Genomic DNA, 11,802 nt, shown 5'->3' with positions numbered 1-11,802 from the left:
GAATAATATTCTATCAATGTTTTTTTTGTATTGTATAGACTGAAATTCTGCAAGAAAAAGAGAAAACCATAAGACATACTGCTGGAGCGTAGACCAAGAATTTTCAAAACAAAATAAAACTTTATAAACTCGTAAATTAATTGCCGTTGACGTCCTGCTGTATATACGTCATGAATATAAGTAATCGTATATATAATCAGACTAATCCCATAAGACAATCACCTCATCTTTCTACGCGCTATATATATATATATATATATATATATATATATATATATATATATCTACGACAAGGAGAGATTAACAAAACTTGAATTAATTCAAGTATTCAACTCCTGATCGGCCCCTCAAGCAACATGATCACCGCTAAAACAACCAATGAGTTCCAGATATTTTATTTGAAATGGTTTCATTTTCTGAGACAGGTATTACTAATCACAGAGAAATAGTTCATTTTGTTTTGTTTGCTTTTATACAGTAATTCTCTAACTCTATTATCAATGATTGGTTGGCGTTATAGTGATTGGTTTTTTTTATAAAAAAAAAGCTATTGTTTCTTCAGATTAATTCAATGAATATTGCTTTAGAGTATGAATATGTAAAACTTGACCTGTATTTTTGCAGTTAGTCCTTTGTTGTTGGAGATGTTATTGGGTAAGTATCTGCCTTTCGTCTAAAAATAGAGAGCTGTGCGCATAGCTGAGCTGAGCTGCAAAAGTATTCACAAGAAGCAATACAATGGTAAGAGTTTGTTTGCAGCTGGTGAACTGAAGACATATATATATTTCCTCGTTAATAATTTCGTCATATGCATGCTTGTTTCAATTACGTACTCTGAATTGCAGGAGGTTGATGGGCAAATAAGTAGACCTAACCATGTTCCTTACGAGAAGTACCGAGAACTTCTGGAAGAAACGAGTTCCCTAAAGATGCAGGCACTTCATAGAGAAGAGGAAATACAGACCCTTAAGGGCATGTTAGCTCAAAAGGACAAGGAAACGGTTCGCCTTAAAGACCAGCTGCTTCTAAGAGATAAAACTATTAGTAAGCTAAGGGCTTTGGTTGAGTTTGCTTGGACAGAATTCGACAGTGCTAAGAAAAGAAATATAAATCCTAAAGCTTCTGCTATCGATGAACATGAAAAGGAGACTATACAGGAGATCAATGGGACAGCTTCAATTGTCAATGAAATTGGAATCACAAACCAAGATGGAGACACACCCACCTCGGCCCATGTTTCTTCCATTAAAGGGGAACCTCCTTCCCTTCTCTCAACATTCAATGGCCCTCAACCCCCTCCAGCAGAAGCGAAAATCCCAAGGGAAGCTCCTAACCCTTTGACAAAAGAAGCAAAACAAGATGACAAACCCTTTGCCTCGGCACCTATATTCTACGTTGGACCTATTCTCTCAGTTTCCAACTCTAAAGGCCATTCACTCCCTCCACCTCCACCACGTCCACCCCCTCCACCTCCACGTATGGAAGCAAACATCGTAGGAGCAATTCCGACCCCTGTTCGTGAATTTCATATCGCTCCACGTCCACCTCCTCCACGTCCATCACCTCCACCTCCACCTCGACCTATGGAAGCAAACATCGTAGGAGCAACTTGGACCCCTGTTCGTGTATTTAGAGTCGCTCCTGTCCGACGGATGGAAGCGAACATCACAGGAGCAACTCAAACCCCTGTTCGTATACATCGTCCGAACAACACAGAAACAAACCCAAGCTCATCGACGATTAGAGTAGCCCATCAAGATGGAAAACCCCACGTCTCAGCTCCCATACCTTCTGTTGTTAAACCTTAATTCTACCCTTGTTTTTTTAATAGAAAGTCACAATTAGAAATCATGTCCAGTTTGGTGTCCATATCTTCCATTTGCTGCGAATGGAAAATGTAGTGGCTTTTGTAGGACAATGTGGGGATGCAATTTATGAAGGATTGTTTCGCAGGCTGCAGAAAAATTGTAATATTGAAGGGACTCTTTAGCAAAGAAAGTAATCAATCCAGTGGCAACAGAAGAATCTATTGTCATGATTTTGGATGCTTTACAAGCTTGTTTGTGGGTTTTCTATTGAAATAAAGTACTTTTGCGTTGTCCCTTGTCCATATGACCCGAGTTTCACAACAAACATACTAGATAAGTGGAGTAAACTCTTCGCACTTTGCAGGACGAAGTAGTTTTTCTGATTCCATGAAGACTGCTGTAAGAAATAAGGACACTATTGCTCTGAGGAGTTTTAGTAATGAACTACATCAGCCAGAACAGGGAAGGTCCTGGATATCATGCACGAACTACACAGACAAGTGCAAGATAAGCTGTGAATGGAAAATGGAAACAGAGCTGCGTAGCCGTTGCATTCTGTGCGTAAAAGATTTCTCAATATATTAGCAAAGCCACTGCAGTGACTTTCTCGAGCATTTTTGGTTTGGTTTTTACCCTAAAAAATAACCCAACCAAAAAATTTTATTTTTAAATTAAAAACCAAAACTGGTTCAAACCATCAATTTCGCTCCTTTGGGTTAATTGAAGTAAAGAACCGGGAAAAACCGATTTTATCAAACTATTGAGTGTTGAATCCCCTGCTCCGAATCACTTCATTCTAATCCATAAATAGCATATTATCCCCAACGTAAATAATAGGAGTAATAGCATAAAAAGAAGAAAAAAAACATATTTTCTTCTGATGGAAGCGCAAGTTTCTTCAATAGGCTTTTGTCAATTGCAGAAGGGTTCCACCAGCATCCAATAATAATGTATCATATGCTTTTTTAACAGACTTTGTTGCTATTGTAATGTAAAGAAACTACGTGAATGAATGTGATCTATTGAAATAGTGTACCCATTTATATACATATGCTAGATAAATAATTAAAACACTAGTAGAAAGGAAGAGTGACCAGACTAGCATAGTGGATGGCCATGGAAGATGAGCTTGATAGCTTCAATTTGATAGGTTCCATGGCTTTAAACAAAGCGTTCCCGTGTTGAGATTTGCCAAACAGGAAATGGAGATATAGAAATTGAATTGAGCAAAATAAAGAAAGATATAACTTAGAAGATTGCTAGATACCTTTGTTTTTTCTGGAGACTTTGAACCTTAAAACTGGAGAAGACAAGAAAACATAGAAACCAGAGGAGGGATGCGAGAACTGAGACTGAGAAAACTTGAGGGAGTGGGGCAGCTGGGTGTGCCCTGGCCTCTAGAGTTAGAAGAAAAGTTTATATTTATTATTTTCTAATAGGTTAATTCAAATTTTTTTCTCAATTCAATTTTTCTAATTAATTTTTTTTTCTTGATTTAATCAGTTTTTCAATTTTTTTTTGCTCACCCTACTTTCTCGCCTTCTCTACATGGCAAAAGCATTTCTACAGCATTCCAGTTGCGCATCTAGTAATCTTACAATCAAACAATCACACAAAATTACAACTGTCATCAATTTCACACAGCTAACTAATAGTTCCCAAAGTGTTCTGATCTTCCAAGCATGAAGGACTATGAGCTTGAGTTCTAAATTAAAGATTTTCTCCTATGAACAAATTTCATCTCCTGCCAGGAGTACAAACATCTGCAGCAGTTATCTCCCAAATGCTGAATGAATTTCTTTGCTATTCAGAAGCTTAACACCTTGAACCCCAATGGTTCTGTAACCCAAAATCTCCACGAAAAGAGCAATCACTGTTCTGACAATCACTGAACCTGCATCGAATCCATTGTCCGCTAGAAAACCAGATGCCTAGAACAGAGCAATCAACCTTGTTAAGAATTTATTATCCAACGATCTTACAAACCGAAGATAATTCTTAAATTCTTTGCAGGGAACACAACCTCCGGGTAAGAATTACATAGTTACTTTCTTTGAGCAGGGAAGCATGGTTCTCCTTACCTAGACGCATCAAACATGTAATGGCTTGGCACTGTTGTTGCAGAGGATGGTTGAAATTTGATATTTTTGTTTATTGCAGTATGTGGCAGCGAGTCACTGCTTTAAAGTTTCATAAGGTGTTCACAGAGGAACTGCCTAAAAATGCAAATGCGAATCCAAATTATTCAATCTATGGTTTTTATGCTATAAAAATGACATAATAAGGCCCTCACCCACCCGCCCCTTCAAACAGTAAAAGTGGAGAACAGAATCCAAATTGACTGATTGAATCACATTCACAATCCTATGCAAATTTCAAATATAAAGGATAACAATACAAAATTCAGAAAAATAACTAAAGGACAGGGCTTCTGCAAAACTACCTGATACGAGTAGTTAATAACATGTTGTGCCAAATCATAGCCAAGAACTGGAAGATATTTGATGTGGCTCCTCTCCACAAAAACAGAGTAACCCATTAAAGATGTTGAAATGTCTACAAATTTACAAGCAAGCAAGCAACCACATAAAATAAGCAGAGTTAGCACCATATTTAAACATAATGGAGAATCCCCACGAAATCTCTGAGGTAGCTATGGCACTTGACTTGAGACTGCTCCTCAAGGTTCACCTTTACAGGAAACATGAAATTCATCTCATCACATAGTTCCAGCGATGCCAAGACCAAGCTCCTCTTTTCCTGTCTATGGTACTTGGCTTCTCATTGTTGACCTGTATGCAACACCTTTCATTGTGATCCATGCATGGCAACCAAGTCGGCAGGTCTATAAATGTGTTTTAATCATTGTCAAAACGACTTGTGGATAATTATACAGCAGTGGGCTTCTGTACTGTAAACACTGGTCCTGTATTTAATGGAAGGAGGCTCCAATAGGAACCTTGACTGTCAATACAACAGCTCTGCCATTTGATTCTATAAGATCCTTCTGGAAAATGAGAAACATCAAGAAGGCAATTTGAAAACCCTTTCCTTGCATCGATTAGATCAAAACACACAAATCCAGTAATAATCTCATCAGAATCAATGTCTTTTTCCCTGCCACGTTTACTGTTACTAGTCTTCTTTGTACACTCTGTTACATGGTGAAACAATTTTTCATTCATTTGAATCAAGTTGTCAGTGTCCAAAGGTCCATTTTCCCACAGAAATTGCCCCTTGGTTTCTCCATTTTCCTTGCACTCTTGAAAAGACATACTAGAGTAAAGGACACAATAAGACCTGGTGACTACGAATGGAAGATCTGGCGGCAGATTTCTTAATTGAAGACAAAGATTCAGCGATAAGTTGAAGCCTGGCAAGACAGACAACTGATTCGAGTTTCTGGCATCTGCATTGAAGACAAAGAGCTCTGACCCAATGCAAGGCCTGAATTTTAATGTCATAGTCAAATGTTAGAACCGATGACATGGGTGAACAATTAAACTAAAGAAAGGAATTTTCAAATTTTTGCATGGAAGTTATTCCACTTGTCCTAGAGTTCATTTAATGAAAAAGGATCCACTAAAAGTGAAATTAAACTCTGCCAACGCCAACAATCACAGTTCATTGGATAAGAAGATAGCAAACTGATCATCAAGGAGCAATTAAAAGATAAGAAAGACCTCAGGAAAATGGAAGAATCCATTGTTCCACAAACCTGAAGCAGCTTATAGAGGGAGAAGAATAGGTGAAATCATATGGTTAACATACAAGTCTTTTGGGTTTTCCATAAGACCTTCATGAGCAAGTAAGAAACAATCAGTTAAAAACTGGTGTGTCTCAGAAACCATTAAGCTAAAGAAGATCTCTGCTGCCTCGTGGTTTGCCATACATATTATCGAAAAGAAAAGGGAAAAAGGTAATTTTCAAGATAGATGAACAAATATCACCTTGTGTATTAAGGGTAGCAAAAGAGCATTAGAGTTGACCCTCACATGCTCTGGAAGGAAGAGGAGAAATAAAAATAGATGATTACTGTGGAAAAACATGAGGAGCATACCTTATTTTAAAGAAATATGTTGGCACCTGAAAAGGGATGCGCATCCACTTCGTGATAGTGTTCAAGAGAAGTTGGAAACCATCCTTGGTAACTTGGGAGAGAATCTCCTCATTTTTCTTTCTATTTGCCTCTTCTTTTAATGCAACAATGCCAGCAACAATATAATTGCAAACATCAAGAATATCTCTTTCTTCACCACTAATGTTCAATCTTTGACTTCTAGATTGGTGAAAATTATCATTAGGCTGTACACCAACACCTAAAACCAAGCACAGATGTGAAATTGTATCTTGGTCCAAGTGCCATAACCGCCTAATTAAATTTCGCACCAGCATTCCTTGTAAATAGTGCTTGGAGTTTTCCAAATCACAAGGCATTAAAATTTCATTCGCAAGCTGGTCTGAAATTGAAATAGCAAATCCAGTAGCAAAAGCCAACAGCAAACAACTTAATGCAAGTGTAGAAATGATCTTTGAACTTCTGCTGTCCATTCCAATGAAAGACATGGAAATTAAATCATATTCCTGAACCAGCCTGTTCAACCGGAAAGATGATTGAGTAATTTGTCGCAAAGAGTTGAGATACTCATCTTTTTTCTCACCCTTTCTATTGTTGCTAATACTGTCCTCACTAAGTGGGGTGGCACCCAAGACTTTAACAACATCCGCCATAGTTCCTAGGAGTTCCACCCTTATAGCTAAAAACCATCTCTGGAAACAGAATGATTTATCGGATGTGACGATGGATTCTAATGTTTTCCTTGAAGAACAAAGTCCATGATGAGCCTGATGAAGCATTTCAGTATAATTAGGGTCACGGATATTCTCAACAGCACCTTGACCAAGTTCATCAGAAAAGTCCTGGAAAAACATAACTGGAAATTCATTCATCTTTGACCGATCTGCCAAACTGAAACCCCATTGTGTTATGGGATAGAACTGGAATTTACTCTCAGTTTGAGCAAATTGAGTTAATGATTTTAACCAGCAAGAGCAGGATCCAGATTGAACCTTACTTGTTAGTTGCTCAAATACAAATGCAGCTGTGATCCATGCTCCCTGACATGCTGCAAATGTCCCAGCTTTATAGGCAGACCAGTTATCCCTCTCTGCCAACAGTTTTTTTGCACAATCAAGGGTGAAAAATTCACGCTCAACCAACTCACTACAAAGTGAACAATTCAAGTTGCTATCAGGATTGCAACTTTCCTTCTTGTTATGAACTACATAACTCCACATTGAATGAGAGTGCAGCAGTATGGAGTACATTATAAGTACATACCAATGAAATAAACCGCAGCGATGCACAGACTGAACTAGAAGCTTTACTTTGTCAACTAATTGGGTGGTGATGGCACCAGCTTCATTCATAATTTCAATGCAATTAACAGAAAATTTATGGACATAATATGCCAGCTTCAAACTAATGCCCACATTTTCTCCTTTAAAGTCAAAAACCTCTGGAACTGATAAACTTTCTTGCCTTATAACTATGTTGCCTTCATGTACATCCACAAGATACTCAATAAATAACCTAACTTTATCCAGTACAGAGACACCCAGATCTGAATGTTCTCTAACCAAAGAAAGTAAAAGACTGAGCAGGCTTTGAACTTCCTGAAGGACTCCTGCACCAGCCTGGCAGAGAACTAACAATGGCTTCACCAGCGAAATAACCCGATCAATAATTATGGAGATGGTTCGTGTTAGCAGAGGAGAGAAAGAATTCCCACCAGATTCCATTTCAGCTCTTCTGCTGAGCTTCATTGATAAATCTGCTAGAACATTTATGGCTAGAAGGCTCTTTGACATAATAGAAGACTCGGCTGAATTCTCAATGGTAGTCAAAAGAGGAGATAATTCCAGCATGTTGTCTTGAGGTAGATTATGTAGTCTATATAAAAGCATCTGCAATTAAATAATGTCTCAAAGAAAATACCAAATGCCAAATCATTACTTGAAAGATTGGATTCAGAAATGACCTTATGCAGAATTTGTAAAGCTTCGCATTGCATGGATAATGGAAGGTCAGCTTCGTCTACAATTCTGGAAAATGTTTTGATTCCATCTGCACTGACAGAAGAGTAAACAACTCCTCTCATAAATATGAAGTGAAGGCATCTTAAAGCTGTTGCTTGCAATAGCAAATCTTTCTCTTGGCTAAGGAACAGTAAAAGCAAATCCACCTGTTAACAGATGGCAAAACTAATTACAAATGAAGTAACCATTATACTTCTCAATAATAATAAGACAATAAATTTTACTTAATTGCATAGAAAACTTAAGCTGCATAAAGCTATCACAGCATGATGGAAGAATAAATTCTGTGGGTGATAAATTAGTAGAGAAATATATCATTATTCTGAATCTAATTTGGCCTCTAGGCTATAGTTTTTCCCAAGTAAAAGCCAAACAAGGTATTAAAAGTGTATAATAATACAAGTTTGCGATAAACTAGAAAAAAATACCGAACCAAACAAAATCACCCACAATTCGCCAAGGAGATTCAAACAGGTACCTGTTCCAATAATAGAAGGGTTGATTTCGATGCAAGTTTTGTGAGAGAAACCAGCATTGTAACCACAAGGTCTTCTTCCAAAGAGTCTAACAACTTTAGGCCTGTCTGTAGCAGACCAATAGTTAGTATTATTTTATAAACTCCGAGATACAGATTCACATGTACAACACTGACAAGCAATCTTGACAGAATGAGTTATTAGCGAATAAAATCATTCCATAAGTGCACTAAGTTGCATCACACCATGGTATGTAAATTCTGTATTATCAGTAAATCACTAAGGTACACTGGTGACCATGTATTTCTTCCTTAAATCTTCATCCAATAGCTCTTATATGCTAAGAGGTTACATTCAATACATATGTGAACTTAATTCAAGTTTGTTAATCCGATACGGAGCAAAGTATTAACATGCAGTTCAGATGAGGGAAAAAATCAGAATAACAGTAACAAGATTGCATCAACCAACATTCAAAAATGGGCATGCTTTCGATTAAAACCACATCAAAATTTAAAAAAAAAATAGTATATAGTCATAAAGTTGAATATTTTTGTAATATTTGTACTGTATTATAATCTTTATTTATAAAATCCACTACAGATGACTTTTAATGATATTGTTTGGTGAAGAAAAACATGTGGAAGATCATCCAAACTTCCTAAATTTACTACAGGCATAAATGTCTTTTTTATCAAACAATATAACTAGATTCAATTGTAGTGAGTCATCCAAACTTTCTAAATATAACACGTATAAAGCTCCACAGAGAGCTATATATTCACTATTACTTGGAACAACAAACTACAAGCTCACTACATTGTCTAGAAAAAACAAAGCAAACATGTATGTTCTGATATGAAATTGGATGAGAAGAGACTCAAAACCTTGTAGGCTTTACTTGCAACAGAATATGAAGGCCCCATTTTAGCAAAAACTCGTGTTCCAGCAAATCTTATGGTCAACAATGTTTCAGATGAAGTGACCATATTAACCAACATCTCTAAGACAACAGGGACAAAGTCACCTGCCAACTCACAAAAGCAACCTGCAGCAAATAATGATGCCTGTACCTGCAGAAAGAAAAGAACGAAGGCCAGTTACACTGTATGATAAAGAGAATCCTTTAATTAAAATAGCAAACACCCAGCGAGAAACCACAGTGGCATAGCAGAAACAAGCAATCACAAACTTAAAATTTTCACAACAGACATAATACTGACCTCACCTGCAAAACATCAGAGGAGATCATACTGGAAAGTATGAGGTATCGTACATGAGCGCTGTCTTTTGCGAAAGGAGCCCAACAGCCAAAGAGAGCCAATGCCAAGGCCCTTGAATCAACATCTCCGGTATCAAAAACTATTTTAACTCTTTTCAGAAGTTCCACATGATTTTGCACCCTGTCCTTTGACAAAATCCCTCTATACTGTCTACCTTTCATTTTCTTATTATCACGGCTCTTGAGCTCCAACAAGAAAACCTTTACTATAGAAACCCTTGTTTCTCTGTCACCAAACCTGAATGCATCAGCAAGCCGTAATAGAATTGTATTGGCAAAGAGCCTATCCTCTCCTGTAACTAACCCAAACATGTTATAAACTGCCATAGTTGGTTTGGGTTCTTTACTCCACTCCTGAATTCTTTTGCCAATTCGTTGTATGCCCTCAATAGCTTGTCCTAAAACATGGCAAAACTCTTTCAATTACCATTTACTCAATATCCCTCTAATGAATTTGCATAAATTCAAACTTTTTGAAGCATCAGCAACTCCAAGTTAACATACAGATTATTAAAAATAGAGTAAAAGTGTATACTTACCAGGTTTTTTAGAGCGAAGGGCCTTCTCAAGCTCAATGCTCCATTCCATAGCACAGGCTGCAGAAATCCTCTCCATTTTTGCTTGCTAGAGATGAAAATTCATGAATCTATCAATTCCATGCCTCTTCCTTCTTAAAAATAGAAGGAAAAAAACCCTAAACCCTAAATGACCAAATTTGTTTACAAAATTGGAACTTGATGGTAGCGATATAAGACTAATGCTAGAGCTTAAGAAGCAATTTTAAGCAAAAATGTAATATCGCAGAGAAACGAAAGGCAATAGGGGACTGAAAATTCTGACCTTCAGAAACGATGCTCTGATAGCGGTCGACAGCGGGGTGTGCGAATAGTGTGACTGCGCGTGATCAGTCGAGGGTGCGTAAGAAGCGTATATATAAATTACAATGAGATAGCGCGGGGCGCTTCAAGAATCTAAGATCCGATTGTTGAGAATTAATGGGCTATTAAAGGGAAAGGCCCAGTGAAGTAGAAATATGAACAAATGGGGCCCATTATCGAGGAGTTCAAGGATGGAACGGCCCATTTTGTTTTCTTTCAAGTAAGTGATGGATAATTATTCATATTTAGTTTTTTGATAATATTAGTTACATTTTTAAGATTCTTTAAGAAAAAAATTTATTTAAATTAAATCATAAAATTAATTTTAAAATATCAAGAATAAAAAAAAATTGACCTTGGTTCTAGTGATATATTATTAGAAATTTTATATATGTAAAAACCCTGTAAATATTTTCGTTGAAGAAATATCCACCCGGGCAAGTGCAAGCAATGTCATTCCAAATCATGTAAGTAAGAGTTTAATTTCTGACAACGGCAGATTTTTGGAGCAATTGCAAGATTGAAAGAAGAAGGACTATGGTGAAAAAATGGAAGAAACGGGTGGTAGTTTCAAAAAAGGTGTAAAATTTTCATTTTTGGTCCTTAAGCTTTTTAAATTATAAATTTGTGGTCCCTCTATTCTTCTAAAATTCAATATATTTAAACCATTCAATAATCATGATGTATATTTTTTGAAAAATAAATATATTTCTTAGTTAATTTTTTTATTTTGTATTATTATATTCTTTTAGGTTTTTTTTTTATATTCAATAGTTTTTTTTTATTTTTCCTATTTATTATTATTAGGGCTTTCTAGTTTTTTTTTTCTATATAAAAGATTGCAATAGTCTTGTAGCAATTAAGACATGGAGAAATAAGAAATAAATATGTTGGATGTCTCTCCCATAATTACGGTATTTTTTGTCTATGAGGGTTTTGACTTGTAATAAATCCTTATCCTATGATTTCTAGTGGTTTTGGTTGAAGATCATATATGATATATATTATAATTTGATGATTTCTAGTGATTAGCTGTTGTGTATTGTTTAATAATCATGGTTGAAAGAGGTAATAAAGTAGGGTGTGCTTATGCAGGAAGGAATGTGGAAGTTCTCCCTTGAAAAAAAAAATCCATGAAATAATGTTATTTATGTACAGGATCTAGTGTGTTGTTTTTTTTTGTATTAGTTTCTATTATTAAGATTTTTAATGATAAGACCCACAATTGAGTAGCCCTTATAAAAATATCGTGTTAGGAA

The 11,802-nt window shown here is 36.3% G+C and overlaps 2 protein-coding genes across 9 annotated transcripts; one reads left to right on the top strand and one right to left on the bottom strand.

Annotated features, from left to right (window-relative positions):
- Nucleotides 1-304: 304 nt before the first annotated feature.
- LOC133674939 (pollen-specific leucine-rich repeat extensin-like protein 1) lies at nucleotides 305-2,110 on the top strand. Of its 2 annotated transcripts, XM_062096240.1 has the most exons (3): nucleotides 305-425; nucleotides 625-741; nucleotides 846-2,110. In XM_062096240.1, the coding sequence occupies exons 2-3, from the start codon at nucleotides 739-741 to the stop codon at nucleotides 1,806-1,808; spliced, it is 966 nt and encodes a 321-aa protein (XP_061952224.1). In that variant the 5' UTR covers nucleotides 305-425; nucleotides 625-738; the 3' UTR covers nucleotides 1,809-2,110. The 2 variants fall into 2 exon arrangements, with proteins under 2 accessions (XP_061952224.1, XP_061952223.1); XM_062096239.1 differs by lacking the exon at nucleotides 305-425 and having other exon boundaries at nucleotides 472-741.
- Nucleotides 2,111-3,368: 1,258 nt separating this feature from the next.
- LOC133674521 (uncharacterized) lies at nucleotides 3,369-10,590 on the bottom strand. Of its 7 annotated transcripts, none has more exons than XR_009835247.1 (10): nucleotides 10,506-10,590; nucleotides 10,205-10,289; nucleotides 9,612-10,063; nucleotides 9,271-9,456; nucleotides 8,386-8,490; nucleotides 7,850-8,053; nucleotides 5,869-7,775; nucleotides 4,252-5,255; nucleotides 3,890-4,024; nucleotides 3,369-3,739 (listed from the first exon to the last, which is right to left on the bottom strand). XR_009835247.1 is itself a non-coding variant. In XM_062095676.1 (8 exons), exons 2-8 carry the CDS (start codon nucleotides 10,278-10,280, stop codon nucleotides 4,697-4,699), a joined length of 3,489 nt encoding a protein of 1,162 aa, XP_061951660.1. In that variant the 5' UTR covers nucleotides 10,281-10,289; nucleotides 10,506-10,590; the 3' UTR covers nucleotides 4,128-4,696. The 7 variants fall into 7 exon arrangements, 1 of the variants encoding a protein (XP_061951660.1); XR_009835250.1 differs by having other exon boundaries at nucleotides 3,369-3,702; XR_009835246.1 differs by having other exon boundaries at nucleotides 3,369-4,024.
- Between the last annotated feature and the right edge of the window lie 1,212 nt (nucleotides 10,591-11,802).

The sequence above is a fragment of the Populus nigra genome, chromosome 15, assembly GCF_951802175.1.
Source record: "Populus nigra chromosome 15, ddPopNigr1.1, whole genome shotgun sequence".
Lineage (NCBI taxonomy): Eukaryota > Viridiplantae > Streptophyta > Magnoliopsida > Malpighiales > Salicaceae > Populus > Populus nigra.
The sequence above is the reverse complement of the archived record's forward strand: the minus strand, read 5'-3'. Positions and strand labels throughout refer to the sequence as shown.